Source organism: Pinus tabuliformis, chromosome X, assembly GCF_031772625.1.
Source record: "Pinus tabuliformis cultivar Carrire ecotype Pingquan chromosome X, CPIR1, whole genome shotgun sequence".
Taxonomy (NCBI): Eukaryota; Viridiplantae; Streptophyta; class Pinopsida; order Pinales; family Pinaceae; genus Pinus; species Pinus tabuliformis.
The window spans coordinates 933129381-933150606 of NC_142308.1; the positions used below are offsets into that span (position 1 = coordinate 933129381).

Sequence of the window (21226 nt, forward strand, 5' to 3'; positions counted from 1 at the left end):
GAAACATTTATTTTGTAATTTTGTAGAACAAGTAGCTTTTAGAACACATTTTGTATTTTGTATTTTTTTTTCATGTCCCTCAGCCAAGGCATCTAAGATGATGAAGAATCTAATTACATCCAATAATAAATTTGAATTGAAAGAGGGTTCCAACAGCAAGAATGACGTGGAAAAGAATTCCAGTGATCTTCTTGCACCTTTGAATAGCTCCACCCATATTTTGGAGACAATCAAATAAAGACTCCATTCTTTTATATTTAATTTCTTATTATATGATTTTTCCAAAACTCTTTCTGATACAACCCTTTTAAAATATAACAGTAAATGCATTATAATAACATTAGAATAATAAGAGGGAAAAAACTAGCAAACATCACACCAATATAGGAGGTAGTGTTAATATTCACAAGCTAGAGAATTCAGAGCATTAGAAAATTCGAAGCAAGGATGTCCACAAAATCAACAGTAAAGAATCCTTTTTTTCCTTGGTTTGAAATTTCATAAATGTCCATAGTCCCATTGCATGAACTAACTCTCCACACGGTTTCATGCTTTCAAATTATTCCTAGAAGTGTGTTAAAATTTGATACGTTTTTCAATATTATAACTTTTGTCTCACAAAAAAAAAATTATCACATACAACATGCTTGCTCTGCAATCTTTAAGGATGTTTGCTCTACAATTTTTTATTCTTTCACGTGAACTTCTCTCAGTAATTTTGTTTGGACTCCTTTCAATATCTAAATAAATGAGTTTTACTTTGTGAGCTTCCTTCCTAATTTCATAAAAACCTCTGTTTGATATGAAAACGTTTACATATAAAAAATTCAGTGGTTTTATTTGTGAGTTTCCTTTCTGCTGTCCTAAAAGCCCTTGTTTGACATTAAAACTTATGTTGTCACTTTATTTAAAACCTCTTGAATCATCATGCTAGCTTAACATTTGAAGAAAACATTTTAAGAGACACTATGTACAATAGAGGATAATGATATGCTTTGTTTTAATGGATAATATGAATAGGCAGGGAAACATGGATTATTGATTTTTGCAACAGGTCAACAATGAAAGAGAAGAAAACACTTTATCTAAATGCATAATTGTCAAACATGTTTGCATTGAATTTTTGAGGCTCCAAAATCTGTCAATAATGGAAGATCTGTGAGAAATAAAGCACATGCTAGTATCTCATAAAACATGAAATTCATATTTGTAGCTGTAATCAAAATTATAATAATTTCGGTCAAACTAGTGGTTTATAGTTAAAAAAAAGGTTTATTTATATTTTAACTTTTTACAACTAAAATCACTGAAATATTTTAGAGTTGATAGTGAAAATATATTAAGAAGTAGTTTTTTTTGTTTTCCTCTTCTAATTGAAAACTATAAAGTATATTAAGAAGTAATTGTTTAACGAGATGATGTATATATATATATATATAGTTTATCTTAAATTTCTAATTGAAAAGTCGTTTTTGAATCTATACAATCAAATATCTCAAAACTTAAAAAAAAAAACAAAAATTAATCCATTTTTACATTAAAATACAATTTAAATAATACAACAATAAATAAATAAATAGCCAAAAAATACTTTTAGTAAACTCATATAACTCCACATATTGTATTTATCAAAATAGGAAAAATAAGGTTTATGTATCTATCCTTTACGAATTTTCTTTTGTGGTGAGACACAACCAAAATTTCACCATCCATTGATTACTACCAATATTTTCAGATGACTAATAATCTAATAATAGACCAGATAAAAGAGAGTAAACACAAGAAACCTTATTGACTAACATGAGACCAAGATGTGCACAATATTAGAACAAAAAGAAGAGTGGGCGCGAGTTCATTCACCAAAGTGGCGCTTCTTTGAGTTCGGTGAGGTTGGCTCCTTCTGCATTAGTTCCGACGCTATTTGCCTATTTGATAACCAAGTAGCCTATAAATTTTTCAACACTGGAACATATTTGTTTGTTGAGCATGCCCTCCATGATGAACGGTAAACTAGGAGGATTTTTGAGTGGGGTTTTGCTGTGAAATGTCTGTGACAATTATTATTGGTTGTATTGAAATGTGGAGCACCATAAAATTTTATGTGACAACTTTTACGAAAGGGAAATACTATACACAGATACTAATTACCTAAGTGCGTCAGGCTCCAGCACCATGTGAGCCAGACATACCTTATGCATTTGCATTATAATTTATGACCCTAGGTTTGGCTTTTGGGGTTTCTAACTTAACACAAGTACCATAAATCTTGACATGTTAAATCCCAAATTGAACGTCAAAATGACAATTGTTGATTTGTAAAGCACGTCAGGGTTGACTTGGAAAAATTTCCACCAACTATCAAATATGTCCTAGAATGCGAAATATGTCTTGTAAGATGTCAAATTCCTAGCCTAGCTCCACCCACATTCTGGAGACAAACAAAAACTTGGGCAACATTGCCGAAGCCAATTAAGAGCTTGAACATAGTTGAGATCAACAACACTATTTGGAGAATTCGAATCCTCCTCTAAAACAACCATTAACATCTACTACTACCAACAATGCTACCCAGGGAGAGCCTCTCTTCAAAGTAGGAGTTGGAAGGCCACCGAAGCATGCTAATCAAGCATCTCAACAATAGAAAGCTCAAGAACTGTGACATAAGCAACAAGCACCTGAACTGAAAGTCCCAGAATCTGAGATATTACTTCCAAGACCAATAAAAAGGTTTAGAAGTTGATCATGACAACCCTTTGGGTTTAAGAGGAGGTGGTAGTACCAAGCATCTTTTAATGACTATCTGGGTAACTGGATTCTGTAAATGCATATAAGATGGCTATTTGATTGACTCATCTAATGTGTGCAAGGACTTAATTGTGACCAGAGTATCAAGATTCAAGTACATATGAAAATCAATGGTTATGGTTGTTTGTTAGTAGTGCAAACATTATGATTAGTCCAATGCTTGAAAACAACATGAGCATTATGGCCAGTCCCTGTAGCTTAGTTATTTGTTTTGAAAGTTAGTCACCGTTGAAAGAGGAAGCATACTTACAAATTGATTTGCTATATCAAGGCATGCTTTGTGTATAGTAGGATGTAACACTGGTGATTTAGTGCCTTGTGTATATAGTAGGATGTAGCACTAGTGATTTAGTGTCCTAATTGTAATGTATTTTGAAGCAACATGGTCAATCTATAGCTAGGTTTGGAGGCCGATGGAAATGGGAAGGTAGAGTGTGTTAGATTCATTCATACTCACTTTTATAGTTAAGATAGTTGGGAAAGTACAGATCACATCAAATTTTTATTCAGTAGGATGTGGCACTAGTGATTTAGTGACCTGATTGTAATATGTTTTGAATCAAAATGGTCAATCCATGGCTAGGTTTTGAGGCCAATGGAAATGGGAAGGTAGAGTGAGTTGGATTTATTCATATTCACTTTTATAGTTGGGAAAGTACAATCACATTAAATTTTTATTTAGATGTTATTTTATTCACTATGATTATGTTATTTTTAATTTAATTTAATTTAATTTTTTTTTTTTTTTTTCATGAGAAATATTTTTGTTTATATGGAAAGAAAGTATGTCTATTCACGATAAATTCAACATATTACATGTGAGAATTGATGATGATGGTTAAATTCAACATATCTGGTGTTGATTAAATTCAACTTATGTCATGCAAGAATTGACGATGTTGGTTATGGGTGTTGTGAAGAGATGGAGGGAGTTGGTGACAGCAAAGTACAATGTCCATAATTATTCACTATAGCATTTTCGTAGGAGTGGTGGTGGGTTGATATTATCTTTTTTAAATTATTGTGATTTTTAATTTTCTTTTAAATTTTTTTATTTATATATATTTTTATTAATATTATTTATAAATTTTAATTAGAAAATTTATGTCAAATAAAAATATGTGGTTGGAATATAGAATTGAATTACATGAAAAATAATTTACTTGTTTAAAGTTTGAAAATAATTTAGTTTTTCAAGATGATCTTTCCAAATCTTGTATTTATATCTTTGCACCTTTAGGAACAATTGCTAGTACTATAATATTCATGAAATTATAATTTGTGACAACAAACATACTTATAAAGCTCTTATCTAATAACTTTTTAAATCATTAACACATATCTTTAACATAATAAAAAATAAAAAACCAATATTTAAATTTCAATCTCACAACAAACTTTTTCGAACATGATTATCATAAATAAATATATATATATATATATATTTACAAGGTCCAAACTCCACTCATTACACCAATAGTAAAATTTGTGTAACTTCCATGGTTTGTGACTTAAGAAAACAATCCAAATTTTTAATAATTTATGACTTTGAGATTAAAACTCATAAAACTACATACATGATTATTACATTTGGTACACAATATTTTACTAAACCTTAAGTGAAAAAAAGTTATCGTCAACGGTTCAAAGTTATCTCCCAAAAAAAATACGCGGAGCCAAGTGGACATGTCTCGCTTGTGAATACGCCAAAGAAGTGGTAGTTGTTAACATTCCAGTTGAGTTGCTCGTTCATGTGCCTTTATTCCATGGAACTCATATAACCCGCAATTAGCAACCCCAAATGTGGGGGATCTTTGATTGCGTTAACTAGAGTTATAGAAACCGTTTTTCCAAAGAATGGAATCAAGTCCATTCTAGAAACCGTTAACTAGAGGTATTCCTCCGGTGGGTAATCAAGTCCATGGAAGCACAATTCTTTATTCCAATCCCTAGCCTCGAAAAAATGCTTTTACTTTATATATGTATTATAATGTTATACTTTATATATGTATTATAATGTTAAGTGTATGATAACTTTGATAAATTTAAAGTGATTCTTATTGGTATAGTCTCATTTTGTTTTGTTTATTTTTTTGGTTTAAATTTAGTTGGGAATGGTTGGAATAATAATTTTGAGTTGTTAAATTTGTATACATTTATAAGAGAATTGTTGTATATTTTAAAATTTATTAAGTATTTTATTTATTTATTTAAAATTAGTTTTTTAATTTAATCTGATACCATGATTTGATTCTCCATCTTGTCTTGACGATGAACTACGCTAGATGGTTTGATATGTGTCGACAAATGATTTCTGATATAATTATCACCGAAAGTTTTCTTAGTATACATAATACAATATTATAAGAATAAAATAAATAATTAAAGCCTCTGATTTAAGTATGGAAAAAAATAAAGTATCATAATCAAAAGACAATGTTTAAATGTCATGGGCAGGGTATGAGGGTGATAGCCAACTATGGGGGATAAAAACTACCCCATAGAGTGTCCAAGCTCGAACAAGCCTTGCACAAACCTATTGGTAACATCTCACAATTGAGTAGATTATTCTTCCATCCAATGTTAGGTTGGCCTCGACCTAGCTTTAGCATAGCTAATAAAGTTAGTATATATCCATCTTAATCAATTTTTTTTAAAAATAATTTCTTTTTGTTTTCTCGTAGTGATTAATAAATTGGTGTTAAAATAACTTTATATTAATTTGTAATGAAGTCTCATAAATCATTTTTTCTTTTCCAAATTGTCATGTGGAAAATAAGGATAATGTATGTTGTATTTTTTCTGTTGTTGTCCTGTGTAAGGTTCATTGGGGTTGAGTTATGATGCTCGAATCCTTAAAAGTACCTAATTTAAGAAAAACATGATAGATTTTGGAATTTGAGATTAAAAGATTGAGTTATGATTGTAACAATGAATGTTGATGATGAATGACCTTGTTTTCTCACAGAATTTCTCTACATCATTATCCTGAGCAAAATTAAAATGTTCATGTTTACATAAGAAGGAAGAATTGAGGTTGTGTTATGAACTCACATTACTCAAAAGGTGCACAAATGTACTACAGAGCTTGTCACCTCCAAAGCATTGTAGAATCACACCCCTCATAAAATGTCTACAACAATATTATGAATCCACACCTCCTATGAGGGTTGTATGTGTGGTGAACACCACCGCCTTTAGAGTGCTACAAGTTGGTGCTAATGGTTAAGAGGATCATAACTCTATGCTGCATACATCACCACTTACATAGTCACGTGGATCTCTTATATGTTCTATAAGGCGTCGATAGACCTAATTGCGTATATTGAACCGCTAGCTACTTCCGTGATAGATGCACCGAATAATCTTCCATTGGTCTGTTTCATATGTGGATGTACTCATTAAGGATGCACAAGTTTAAGTTTCGTATCTCATAATAAACAATTAAATATATTAACTACAAAATGAGTTGATGACATCTCTAAATATGGGTCAAGGACATAAACATTTTGTATATGACAAATTTTACAATTCAACACAACAATTTTAATTTTAATGTATTTATTTTTTCTTTAGATATGTGAAAATCAACAATAGGTTAGGATTATTTAGACGAATTCTAAATTCAAATACAATTTATTGCTATTATAAATCTTAAACTAATTGGCAATAAATTATAAGCCAATAACTAACACAAAACTTAAATTATAAGACAATAACTACACAAAAGTTATAAGCTATCTTTATCTCAATGATCCTTCCCTTTTAAATCTAACCATAACAAATTAACATCTTATTAAAAATTTAAAAATTAAATCATAAAAGAAAAACATTTCAATGAAAATTATCTCATTAATAACAAATTAATATCTTATTAAAATTTTATAATTAAATTAATAAAATTTTAAACTTACTGCGAATAAATTATAAACCAATACCCAACACAAAAATTACAACTCAAATTAAAACTAATTCACAAAAATTATCTTTAATTTATCATTACTTACTTTCCAATAAAACCACAATAAATTAACATTTAATTAAAAATTAAAACATAACAAATTAACATCTCATTAATTTTTTTAAATCAAAGCATAACAAATTAACATCTAAGCATAACAAATTAACATCTCATTAATGATCCTTTCCTTTTAAATCTAACCATAACAAATTAACATCTTATTAAAAATTTAAAAATTAAATCATAAAAAAAAAAAAAAACATTTCAATGAAAATTATCTCATTAATAACAAATTAATGTCTTATTAAAATTTTAAAATTAAATAAATAAAATTTTAAACTTACCGCGAATAAATTATAAACCAATACCCAACACAAAAATTACAACTCAAATTAAAACTAATTCACAAAAATTATCTTTATTTTATCATTACTTACTTTCCAATAAAACCACAATAAATTAACATTTAATTAAAAATTAAAACATAACAAATTAACCTCTCATTAATTTTTTAAAATCAAAGCATAACAAATTAACATCTCATTAATTTGTTTTTTAAATTAAAGCATAACAAATTAACATCTCATTAATTTTTGTTTTAATTTAAAACCAAGTAAATAAGGTATAAAACTTATCACACACCCATTCAAACTATTACCCAAACAAAACCATTCTTAAAACTATTACCCAAAAAAACCAATTTTAAATTTAAAAATAATATTACAACCCCACCCCTTCGAAATTGTCGAAGTCTAATCAAAATTGGAAGGGTGGTATTAAAAATAAACTCCGAGAAAAAACCACATCCTTATCCATATTACCCTTATACACCAAACAATAATAAGAAAACCATGGCACATAACCTGCCGGAGGGTAATAAGAAAACCATGGCACATAACCTGCCGGAAGGTTCCTCGAGGAGGAAAGATCATTCTGTGAAATTCTAAATTTCTTCAAAGCTCCACAATCTAGGTGGTTCCATATCATCGACACCTAAAATTTGAGCAGCAGGCGGCCCTAGTGAGGGCAGCGAATTACATTTTCAAGCTCTATCTTCAAATGCACTGGCATGCCAGCGATTCTATCTCCGCCATTCACAATGGGAATGCTTTTATGATCGGCTGTGCACTGCGAGAACTACTGTAACAAAGGGGCTCTGTTTTACACACCACAGGATTTGTAGATCTTTTCTTTATAATCAGGTCCATGGCTTTAATATCTCCGATACCTTATTTTGCACAAAATCCCTTAGTTTGGTTCCGGACACTGAATTTTATTTCATCTTTTTAACCGAACAGGTCTGCGAAATCACAGAAGGGTGGATTTGTGAAGGTCGTCGAGAGAAATGGCTTGGAGACGTCTCCTCACCCAGGTTAAATACATATCCTTATGCTTATTGTCTATGGTCAATTTAATACAAATTCACCCTAAATTTTTTTGGCAAATGAAATAAATAGTTGATTTTGAAGTACGGCAATCAGCAGGTGGTTACGGTTTCGATCCTCGAGGAATCATCATTTCCCGGTCTCTTTGTACACGGACATCGAGCTAGACTTGCTAGGGTTTTTGCATATCTTCGAAATCGCCCATCCCCTCTGATATTTTTGGACATTCAACAGTCAGTTCTTGGATAGGGTTAGAGTTTAAAGTTGTTAGGTCTGTGAATTGTTGAGATCATATATGTTGTCTGACCCGTATGTTATTTGCTCAAGTTATGTGGGGTTTAGTTCTTATCACATTTCAGCTTCAAATCTTATGGGAGTGATTGAGGGTGGGAGCAAATTGTGGGGTTACATTGTTTTAAGGAGTTAAGAGGTTTCCAGACTCAAGCTAGTCTCACACAATCTCGATGACAACATCCCACTGTCTCACACAATTTCGATGACAACATCCCACTGTGTTGTAAATTGTTCTTCTGGTCCTCATGGGACTCAGGCAGTGGATTTGGCCACTAATTTCAGCTTTTCGTTTAAGCTATCTTCTAGCGTAGTTGCATTGGTTCTTGAATGTTGGCTGGAGGGCCTTGGCAGCACTGTTTTTCTTTTGTTGGTTTTAACTGTCAGTGGTGTGGAAAGTGAGAATCGATTGGTTTTTAAACCCATAGGCTATCTCTGCTTAGTTGCTCAAAGGCCATGGCTGTGTAGTCGATCTCTTCTTTCGTGTGACTTTAAGTTTAAAACAATTTTTAGAGGTCAAGGAAAATTAGGCTGACATAGAGCAAGAAAGAAATTGGTTGGGGTCACGAGAGAGTTGTTTGCCAAGAAAGTAGAGAAGCTCTTGTTTGCCAACATTCAACACTACCACCTTTTTCAAAACTAAGGCATTTGTCAAAAGTTAGATTGAGTAACCAAAACTTGTTTCACTAGTTTCTTCTATGAAGATGCAGATCAAATCTAAGCCTCCACATGATATCGAGCTTTCTCTTTCCCATGCATAGAGATATTGGGAGTCTTTTTGATATGTCCTAGGTGTGAGCAAGTCGATGGAGCTAAGAAGAGATCTATAAATAAGAAGAAATAATTTGCTCTAAAAGAAATGAGCGCATTCTAGGAGTGAAGACTTGAATGCATAATGAGAAGTTCTCTTTTATGGAGATGTCATAGTTAGTGATACCTTATGAAGCCTATTTTATTCTCTCTTTGTTAATTTTCAGTGAAACTTTGCAACTACTTAGATGAATAACTGAAAACTAGGCAACTGAAAATTGAAACCAAATTTACTTTCACCAAGATACGGAGTTCCTTAACAAATTATAAGCAGTGGAATAAACACCAGAGATAAAAAAACACAATCACACAAATTGACAAACTTGTTTACTCAGCACCCCAACAGGGAAAACCTGTTTCCATGGTTGTGGTATTTTATTGATTGTTCTTGAGCAATTGTATCTATTAAAAGGCAATCTGTCTCTGAGAAAGCATTCTGTTTCTTCTCACAAATCTCAGCTGATACAATTGATCTCAGTCTACCTCTTACTTTCTCTGGAAATTTAATCTAGGAAAGCATTGGATATTTAATTTATGAAAGCAGGAAAATATGATCTATGAAAGCATATAAATTTAATATATGAAAGCAGGGAAACTTAATCTACGAAAGCATGTAAATCTATGAAAACCAAAAGCATATAAAACAAACTCGCTCAATCAAATGCAATTCAATAATCAAGCTAATTATCAATATAGTTGTTTTAGACATCAGTGGTCTAAATCGAATCCTAAACTAAGTGAACAATGTGATGCAAAATTATTTATTAACTAAAAAAGATTGAAGAATTGTTAGAGAATTGTGATGACTTCAGAAACTAAACTGATTTAGGTTCAACATAAGTAAAAAAAAGAAATATTTTGATATCATTGTTTTCGCTTGAGCAGGTGACAAGTACATTATTCAAAACCTCAGATATCTGATATCTCTGAAGTACTAATTTCTCTAAATTTTTGACTTTTCATATCAAATATGCCTCGTGCCCTTGACCATTTATTTAATATCTAGTTCTTTTCTGGCAATATCGTTTTTAGTTCTTCTTCATGATGACTGATATCTATTTTAAATACATATGGATGAGCTTAACCGCTTTCATGTATTTTAACTATACTACTCTCTCGGTAATCCAGGTTGGATCTGTTATAAGACATTCAGGACAATCATCATCTCTTCCTTTGTTGGGAAATAGACTTCAACTATCTTTAAGTATGCTCGAGGGTGATGCAGGTGTGTATCTACTAAGCTTTTCTTGTTAAGTATCTATGTCCTAATTTTCTGTGGCATTTAGATATGAGGTTGAAGTGTGCAATTACCTATCATTTTTTTTGGTTTCATCTCTCTTGGGGAATAATAGAAAGATATTGAATTCCGTTAGTTTATCTTTTGTTTAAAGAAATATATTGAATTATATTAGTTTATCTTTTGTTTAAAGAAATTGCCTGGTCAGTGGGCAATCTATTCAACCTACCTTTCTTAAACGAGATCTAAATACAACCTTCTTATTTAAATCCTGATCATGTTCAAAAACTGTTGTTTTGCAGCGTTATTAGTGCAATTCTGGGCCAAATTACTTGTCTAGTGCACAGTTACTATGAATTGGGATGGAACAGTCTGTTTGTGTTGTTTTCATGCTTTATAATAGCCAATTGATATCAAAGCCCCATTGTGGAGGGGTCTGAAACGTTTTCAAAATGGAAATGCCTTGTAAATTCTATGAAGATGTTTTTATTATTTTTCCATAAACTTAAATGTTTTTTGCGTAATGTAAAATTGTCTCATAGTTACTAAAACTGTACTAAACAAACAAATTAAAAGAGGAAACTTTAAAAGTTATCTACAAGGAAAAAGCCAAATTAAAAAATTACACTGATGTAGATTTATTAATGCTAGCTATATTACTTGTGTATCATTCCTGAAGAGATGATGCTATGGATTGCAAAAGACTTATTTTTGACAAGGTTGGCAAAATATGAGTTGTAACATGGTAGGAAAAATATGCATGAGACTGTAGGGTTGAAAATATATGATGTTTGATTTCTTTATTTATTAGAAAAACCTCTTTCTGGATAAGGCCTTTGTGGCTATCTCGAATTATATACGTGGTTTTTTCTCTTCGACATTTTCACTCCTGGGAATCTAGCTCCTGACATTTTCACTCCTGGCAATCTAGCTCTAGATACAAAGTTTCACTCCCTGAAACTTTGTATCATTGCATCTATTTCATCTATTTTGGTAACAAACTCACTTGCGTTGGTTACATAACTTCTAGCATGTTTTAGTTTCGAGTTGCAATAACGAATTCTGATTGATATTTGTATTTGGCTGCAGGAATTGGGATGAAGTTTCAAAGTCATCCAAAAAGACTCATGTCAGGTTACGTTGGAAGTTTGGCTCGTAGAGCTAGAGATATAGATGGGTCACATGAGGCTGCATTGCTAAAAGATCTATATAGAAGTGATGCAGAAGGAGTGATAAGAATTTTTGAGAGTCATCCTTCACTGCAAAATAATCCTGCGGCACTTTCTGAATACTTGAAAGCATTGGTGGCAGTAGACAGGCTTGATGAAAGTGCATTGCTTAAGACATTACATCAAGGTGAGCATCAAAAAAATATTAGGAATTTTGAATTATAATATTATGACAAGGATTAGTTCGAGAACGTTTTTGAGATATTTTTCAAGACAAGTTTAATGGCAGTCCTAGGAAAGACCCTTGTAGAAGTATGAAATGAAAAGTTTGAAATTTCCAGTTCAGTTAATTTTTATCGATTCATAAATAAGTTTCTAAGCATGTTATAAAAATTTAGCTGGGATAAGTTAGGTTGTAGTGGATTTTTTATAACCTATCGTGTTATAGGCTGCCCAACATTAATCACCCATCTTGGTGTCATATCTGGTAGAAAAAACTATAGACAGCCTATTTTTAAAAAACTTCTGTTATAGAACCCGTTTAGAGCTCAGAAAACTTGCAAGCTAGCTTCTAACCAGGCTATTATTCTTTGCAAATTTTCTTTTCATTGTCCCTACTCCAAAAATATCTGGAACGTTTCTTGCTCTAAAGAAGGCTGCCACAGGTTAATCTACTCTATAGGTTATTTGACTTATTATTGAAGCTTCCTATTTTCGTCACGTGTTTTTATGGCTTCATTCTTCCACAATTTTGATTAAATGGGTCAGCTTTCCTTTGGCGTGATATGGATTTATTCTGGAGTCGTTTTTGCAGTCCTAATGTGGCATGCCATTCAGGTCTGATGATATTATTGCATCATTCTGCATAAAATCTATAAAGGATACTTTATCTGAACTTAATTTTTCTTGTTTTTGGTCGAATCTTTCCATATATTATACAATCAGCTTTCCTGTCTTCAAGCGTATTTTTTTGATATCTATATAATGCCAGTTCTTTCAATTTTGCCATGCTATCTGTGCTTCATTGAGTAGTCAATCTCTTATTACAAATGCATAATATCTAGCCTTTTTAAGTTTTTGCCATCCTTCCTGTATTCCCCAGTTGTTGTTCCACTGCTACTCTTGAGTTTGGATCTAAATATTCAGTGGGTACAATGATCCCTGTCCATACATTAATTGGAATGTAGTAATTCTAGTTGTTCCTGTTAACCACCAAAAGTGGGCAACCCATAGGAGATTTTTTTTCACATCATTTGACAGTCAGCCAGCCAGTCAACAGCTTCATAATGGTCAGCACATAGCTTTATGCTAGAGTTCTCCACCTATTACTCCAGAAAAATCTGTCCAATTTGGCATTCTTCTTGAAGGGAGGTGGGTCATCTCTCAGCAGGTACTCTTACCATTCTAACAATCATGTGCTTTCATTTAATGTTATGGGCATATTGATATGGATCATGGGACAAACTGTATGATTTACCGATCTCGATTGTATTCATGTTCCTACACATCACTTGGGAGGTTAGTCTTCGACTCTAGTCCAGTGGCACCTCCTATGAGGCCTTAGGTTTTAGGAAGGGCATTATTGGGGAGGCATTGATTAATATAACATGTTCAAGGTAATCCATACTTACTACTTTCCATCTCTCCCGGTTACCCATCTCCATTCTTTGGGTTGTTAATAATTGGTCGGTGGGATTGGCACCCTATGTCCACATCCTTGAGTCAGGGCCTGGAAACTTGGTCCTGGAGGTTGATGCAACTGAAAGAAAGTTAAAAGCATATAAAGCCACAATGAAAGAAAATGTAAAATGCAAATATGGTTGGGACAATATTTAGCGCGTGGGCAAAAGCCTAGTGTGAGCTCTACCCCCCCTCCATTAGCTATCACCCAATTCCCTAGAGCTTTTAATGCTTCGTCAAAATAAAAAAGCTCTTGAATGTCCCAACCTCGATGAGTGAGAAACTACATCTTAAAGGGGTATTCAAAAAGCGTAAAGGAAGCGTGGGATCCTAAGAAATGCACCAAATAAAGACAAATCATTAAAGTAAAAGGCACACCAAACGGGTGGAAAAAGCAGGGCGAGGAAAGGGGTAACTCATGCCACCATGATTGCTCCCCCTTACATCATTGCACTTAGGTTGTTGGACCCTCATTAGCTGTCTCATGGCTGTGGTACCTTCCTTGAAGTCTCTCCCACTTCGTGACCACCATATCATCCACACTGGTGGATTGATGGGCTAACTTGGGACATGTCGCTCCCTTGGGGGCTGGAAGCACCTGATAGGGTTCTTGACCTAATCATCTCTAAGCGAGGTAACTTGTTTTGCAAATCCTGATCGAGTTAAACATTTGAAGGTGAGTTTGTGTCGAGTTAAGTATTTCTTTACCCTTGACATTAGATATGGTTAACTATAATGCTTTAGTGGTTCATGTCCCTAATGAAGATGATCTCACATGATCTTGAGAGGTTTTGCTCAAGTGGTATCATATATGCAACAAAGATTCCTTAACAATTTGATTCTTCTTCAACACCTTCTAGTAGGTACTTTGCCCAATTTTGAGAGCAGACTTGAATCTGTGGCCCCAATATTGCCCCTTTAGAGATGAGCGTTGGGCCTTGAGCAACTTCCGCATACTACTACACCTCTTGGTGAGCCGCCAAATGTTGAAACGTTGAGCTTGAAAACTTGGGTGTTGGACTATTTGATGATGTGCCTAGATGGACCGAAGTCGCTCCCAGGCTAGCCTTAACCCTGTTTGATGGACAATACCTTGTTCTTGAGCCCAAATGAGGATGGTTATCATTGAGATGACTTGGGAGGGCTTAGCACATCCCTCTTTGATGCCAACGCTTGCCCTTAGAGGTACTATGTTATTTCCACGTGCATGAAAAGTGTGACATAGGGTCTCTTTTGGATGATGTCATAGTGGAGGAGGCACCTTGTGGAGATGTGCACATGCACTTTGGGACTTTATTAGAGTAAGGAGCACTCTTGGACCCTTTTCTTAGTTTCTTGATGCCTTATTGCTTATTTTGGAGGATGAAGTCATGGTGGAGACCATTTTTCTCCCACATTTGTGGGTTATTTTGGCATTTTGTTATGTTTTAAAGCTATTTCGAGGTCAAGTTGTGACCTTTGACGTAGTTGAATGCTCAAGTAGATTTTTTTAGGGCTTTTGCTTGTAAAATTAGTTAAATAAGACTTGGTTATGCTCATATAAATATAGGGGAGGCTTATTCATTGATTCATCATCACACTTCTTTTTCTTTGGAAGTGCACACTGGCTTTTGCCTCTTTTCTACTTGACACAATGTAGTTCTATGGTGTGAATTTGTCTTGGAGAAGGATTTTTGCTTCAGGAAGGTTTCTTGGGATTGATTGAGGAGATTCTTGTGGAAATTTTGCAAGTTTATAGCTTATCTTCTATATTTTGCATGTTATATTATGTGAATTAGGGTTTTTTTATGTGCCATGTTTAAAAATATGGTATTTATCTTGAAATTTATTTCCTCATGCCATGCAAAATTGTTTTCCTTGAATCCTTCAAGGGAACTCTGAGTTGTGCATTTCTTGAACTTAAAATGTTCCTCTTAAGGAAGACACTAGGGTTGTAAGAAGAGGCTTTAGCCTTCTCACCCTTTCATCAAGGTTGTCTCCATTAAATTTACCCTAGGTGACTCTTTTGCCTATTTAGATCAAGGCACTAGTTTAGAATGTGGTGATCAATCCCTCTTCTATAAATATTTTCTCTCTCCTCCACAATTCTAGATATCTAGGGTTAGGCTTATGGTTTCTTTCAAATATGCTTAAAAAGTAATTCTACTTGATGTGTTATTTCCCTTTTAGTAGGGATTGCATTAAATAATTGATAAAAAAACAAAATCTAGCATTTATTGCATTACAAAATCCTAATCCTAGGGTTGAATTCATCATTTAATTGTTGTTTTATGCATGTTTTAGCTACACAAACTCAAGTGCAAACCCTTAACTTTGCATATCTTATTGATATCTTGATCTTTTTCCGATTTATCATTGGAAGGCTATTTCTTTCGATTGTTATATGACATTGCATGCCTTATCATTGAAAATGTATCAAACCCTAACTTATAATAGCCCTCTAATTTGCTTAAGTGGTCTAATGATAGAGTGCTTGTACTTTGGTAAAGATTATCTTAGCCCTCCAGGCTCTGCCAGTACCCTAACCCAATCATTAGACCTATCCATCGCGTTGAATTCTTTTTATTGAATGCCCTTTAGGTGATCTGCATATAGTGAAGCCACCTTTGTGGTTTATTTGCACTACATAGTTGGAGAAAGGCTACTGAGGTGACAATGGTGGATGATCTCTTGTTGCCACGAGGTCTGGATTTGCGTAGTGAGGCTTTGTGCTAGGCTTGTTAGATTTTGCAATAACAATTCCCTTACTTGTCGTCTTGTACGCCCATGGTATTATTGTTCACTCTTCTTCCTAGTCTTCTTTAATGTCACAAACTTTATGTATTATAGAAAATGATATCTAATTAGTGCCTTCTAAGTTATACTTGACCATTAGCGTGGGAATAACAAACTTTGGATTTGCCATATTTTATCCTTAATTCCTCCATCACCTTTTACACCTCTTATCATTTATGATATGCAAGAAACATCCAACTCCATTTATTAGGTGTTCATATATGATTGTGCTAGGTGCTATATTATTTGATAATGCTCTTACTCTCCTTTTTTTATTCTATGGCTACTGCCAATTTTCTATATTTTCTTTTTGTTTGTGGGATATTGAAATGATCTAATGACATCCAAACCCTATATTTTGGTTGCATGGGATTTAGGGCATATTATTCTTTGGCTTCCATTCATCACTTTTTGAACACTGACGAGTTCTATTCCTTAGAAGCGCTTGCGGTGATGTTATTGCCCTCAACATTGGTGTAATAGTGAACCTAGAATCTTGAAGCCAAGTAGCCATGTGTAGGGTGATGCCTAGGATTCACACATGGGCCCAATTGTAGACATAAATATAGGCACTAGCACAAACACAAGCACCCCCCAAAGGGTAAACAAGTAATCTAGGAGACTTAAACCATGACGGGGGCAATAATAGTGGCTTGCTTTCACCAACTTGACAAGCCCGCATTGACGTGGGCATATAATTTTTGCCTCATTCACCTTGATCTTTGAAATGTATCACAAATGTTCAACCTTTTATGGTTGTCTTTAAATAAGGTTGGCCACCATACTTTACTTAAGAGAAATCTTTCTTGCTGTGGCTTTGACTAAACATGGTTGCTTGTGGTGGCTTGATGTGCTTCTTTTATGGCCAAATTTCTTCCTCCTAGCAACCATTGAACTACTTGAAATGACGTTGATCTCTTTATTATCCATTTTTCAACATGAACATTTTGATTGCAAAATAATCATTAATTTGTTCATATTGATGAGGTAAAATGACTAACGAGAGAAATCTAGGAATAATAACCTAATTGCTCAATTTGGATGGGAGTTGTTTCTGCATTGGAGTTGACTAGAGTAGGTATGCCTCAACAACCTTGCAATAGTGGGTTGTTTTCTAATTAAATGGGAGAGAGGGAATTAACTCATTGACATACAATCTATTGGATCTATGGTTGAAGTATTTGCTAGGAGCTTGACGTCTCTAATCATCAAGATATACAGGAAAAATAAGTGATCAACCTAGTGGAATTAGGCTTGGATATGTCTTGTAAGGTTTGATACTTGAGAGTAATTGCCTCTGAGATATATCAAACCAAACATCTGTGGTTTGAATACCAGAAAAAGGTAACAAGGGACCTATTACCCACCCTTATGGGTGACACCTAGGATCAATTTTTTCTCCTATTGTTTCAACGTGTTAGCCAATAGCCTTATCACGATCCATAGATAGCCACCCTTAGATGCCTCTCATCTATGCTTCCAGTTAGTGCTTTCTTTCATCTAGCCTGCTCATCTGATGAAGGTGGGTCATTTATTATGAGGTGCATTGATCATTTTTGTATTCAAGTGCTTTCATTTAGTGATTTAAGTGCATTCTAGTGTGGATCAAAGGTTGAGTTGGATGATAGACCACTTTTGGTTGTACTCTTTTGGGTGTTAACCTTGGTGGTTATCACTTTTTCGTAGTCGAGTGTGACCTTCCTTGAGGCCTTTCTATCTAGGTGGGGCACAAATGTGAGGCTTTGATTGATGTTGCATGTTCATGGTAATCCATACTTAACACCTTCCATCTTTCCCTTGTATTCACATTCCATCTTTGAGTTGATCACTATTGTTCACCATATTGCTTACGTATTTTCGTCATCTTGGAGTAGGGGTCTAGAAACATTTCCCTAAGAGGTTGATGCAACAGAAAGAAAAGAAAAAACATGAGCCATAATGTTAAAAAGCAAAATATTTGTCGGGATGAATGGAAGTGCATGGACAAAAGCCTAGATTGAGCTCTACCTCATTGGCCCTCACCCAATTCCTAGCTAAAGCATGAACTATCAAAATGAAAGGTAATTCAAATATGCCAACTCCAATGAGCAAGGAAATGCTCCATCTTTAAGGGGTCAATGATGAATCAATGAAAACTTGTAACCCAAGCTATCTTTGTAAAAAAGAAAAAGAAAATTAATGATGAAAAATGTGCACAAGAGGGGTGGGAATAGGCCGAGGAAAGTGGTAACTTAGGTCCCATGATGGTTGCTTCCTCACATCAAAAGGCCCAAGGATGTTGGAATTTCAGAGCTGGTACAACTACTTACATCCTCCATAAAGTAAACCCCATATCACATCATTGATCACTTGCACCTATTGATTTATGGGTTGGCCTAGGAACAATTCCTTGTCTTAAGGTTGGAAGCACCTAATAGGGCCTGTGATAACCCTCCCATATCTAAGCATGTAACTTGTTTATGAACCATAAGATAGGAAAGACGAAGATGATGCTTGTGAGAAGTGCTTTGATGAATATAACGTTAATTGTGGCACATTCTGATACTTTTATGTTTTTTGCACCTATAATCTTGATCTCACTTGATTTTGTGATTGTGTTAGGTCTTTGCTCCCAGGTACAACTAACATCTCTTGAATGATTGTATTATGCTTCTCCAACGCTTCGGAGAGGATGTCTAGTCACACTTGATGACGTTGATTATTTATTGAGAAGCTTTGCCCTTGGGATGCCTTCAACACGATTGATGACAGCTTCTCTCCCTCTAAAGACTTGAAGCACTGGACTCTAGAGCCAAGACGTTGCCCTGAGAGCTGTTGTACCCTAGCGCTGACAAGACACTTGCTGTTGTGTCAATTTTAGATGACAATGGTATGTTCTATGCTTAAGAGCAATTTTACTTCAATTTTCTTATTGGCCCAATGTTAATATCCAGTTTAGCATTGACATCAACATGATAGTAAAATGCAGATAGAACATAAACAATAACAATAGAAGACAAGCCAAGACAAGAGGACACAAGATATGGCACCAGCCAGGGACAAACCCCAATGTGGGGAAACCCTTGATCATTTCTTCTTATAATTATTCAAAAGTTCAGCAGAGAGAGTACAATATACAATTTTCACTTGCCCAATCAAAGTGAAATATGACCAGTCAAACAACAGTAACAAAATGCCCTAACCAGAAAGTCAATGTTGGTCAATATGGCAAATTTTGACCTCCAAAACGGTTTGGTCAAACATGGTCAACTCGGCCTCCAACAGCTAGTCAAATCAGACCAAAAATAGTTCAAAAATATCTAGTCAAATTTGGTCAATGAAAGTCAACACTGCAACAAACCCTTCTGTAGCTATTGCTGGTCAAACAGCCTCGATTTCTGTGCTCAGAAATGCGGCCTACCCAAACAGAGATCTCCCTTACAAAACCGCAGTCAAAACAGGTCGACGCAAGTCAAAACAACCTCTTGCAATTTCGGTCAACACTGGTCAACGACTGGAACAAAAAAGTACAGTGCTTCTTCACACGTGTGGAGAGCCGCCTCTGAAATTTGTACCCAATCAACGAAGGAGAGAGAGAAGAATGAGTGTGAATGAGATGACAAAATGAGGAGGAGGCTTGTTGTATTTATATGCAACGTTGTGGGCTTGAGGGTGCAAATTAGATTGCTGGCCGACCTTGACAATTTGTCCATAATCTAAATAAATTCATAATTCCATTTGTACATGTCAGAATGGGATGATCTTTAGATCAATCCTACACCTCTCAGAGAGAGGAATCCAATAAAATATCAGCTGCCTCATATGAGTTGTCTAAGGAGAAGTTTGGCTCTAGTTGCCAAATTTAACACTCCCTCAAAACTAGGGAGAACTTCACCTGCCAAACTGTCTGACAATTTGTACCATCCCTGTCTCTGCTTTGCTCTGCTCTTGCTGAACCATGAAGAAAGATGAAATGATTGAGAATGTATCATACCATTCTCTACTGACCCAAAGTCAGTCTCCAATAATAGAGAGTGTGTCATACCACTCTTAACTGACCCAAAGTCAATTTCCATTGATCCCAGATCAATATCAACATCCTAGCATAGGGAGTACGGTAGTGCACAATGCATCCATTGGTAGTACTATGGTCTCTATCCTTATTTCCCTACTCATTGGCCAGATGAGAGGTACTTCCCATGAGTCCCAGACTGCATGGGTAGGATGTGCCGGCAGGATAAGGTGAACCACTCATCCTGCTCATATGCCATAAGAGAAGGTGAACCACTCATCGTAAGCATATCTTAACATGGGGTATCACAGGGGAAGGTGAATGACCCACCCTGTACATCGCTCCACTAGGGGAAGGTGAACCACTCATCCTATAGTCGCTCATCGCTCCAAGTACCCCAAGCCATGCAGAGCTCCTAGAGCTCAACATCCATCTCATATGGGACCTTAATAAGAGGGTCTCTCCACGACTTCAAGTCGTTCACGGAAGGTTAAGAATTTGACCTTCCCAAGGGGCTTCGTAAGAATATCGGCGACCTGATCATTAGTCCCAATGTGTTGGAGCCTTATTGCTCCTCGTTGTACCATATCCAGGATAAAGTGGTACTTGATATCAATATGCTTGGAGCAGTCATGAAACACGAGATTCTCAGAAAGACAAATCCCACTTTGGTTGTTGCAGAAGATCATAGTGGTATCCAATACATGTCCAAACAACTCACTAAAGAGCTTCCTCAACCAAATAGCTTCACAGGAGGCCATACTAGCAGCAATATATTCAGCCTCAGCGGTGCTCAAGGCAACCGACTTCTGCTTCCTGCTCATCCATGATATCGAAGCAAAACCTAGAGAGAAGCAACATCCAGATGTGCTTTTATGATCCACCACATTTCCAGTTTGCATTAGAGTACCCATGGAGCCTCACCTTCCCGACAATGTATCTCAGTCCATAAGTGATTGTGCCTCGGAGATATATTAAGAGATTCTTGGCAGCAATCCAATGTATGTGATGAGGCTCGACCATAAACTGACTCAATGTATTCACTTCCAAACATATGTCCGGACAAGAGTTCACTAAGAACATCAGACCCCCCCACTAGTTGACGATACTTAGAAGGATTTC

The 21226-nt window shown here is 34.9% G+C and overlaps 1 protein-coding gene across 1 annotated transcript in view; it reads left to right on the top strand.

Annotated features, from left to right (window-relative positions):
* The first annotated feature begins 7620 nt into the window (after nt 1–7620).
* FTSH4 (FTSH protease 4) overlaps nt 7621–21226 on the top strand; it is a 65400-nt gene continuing 51794 nt past the window's right edge. The window contains exons 1-4 of the mRNA XM_089449316.1: nt 7621–7968; nt 8065–8138; nt 10381–10477; nt 11579–11845. Coding sequence (XP_089305442.1) covers nt 8112–8138; nt 10381–10477; nt 11579–11845 — 391 coding nt within the window. The 5' untranslated portion in view covers nt 7621–7968; nt 8065–8111. The remainder of the gene's footprint in view (nt 7969–8064; nt 8139–10380; nt 10478–11578; nt 11846–21226) is intronic.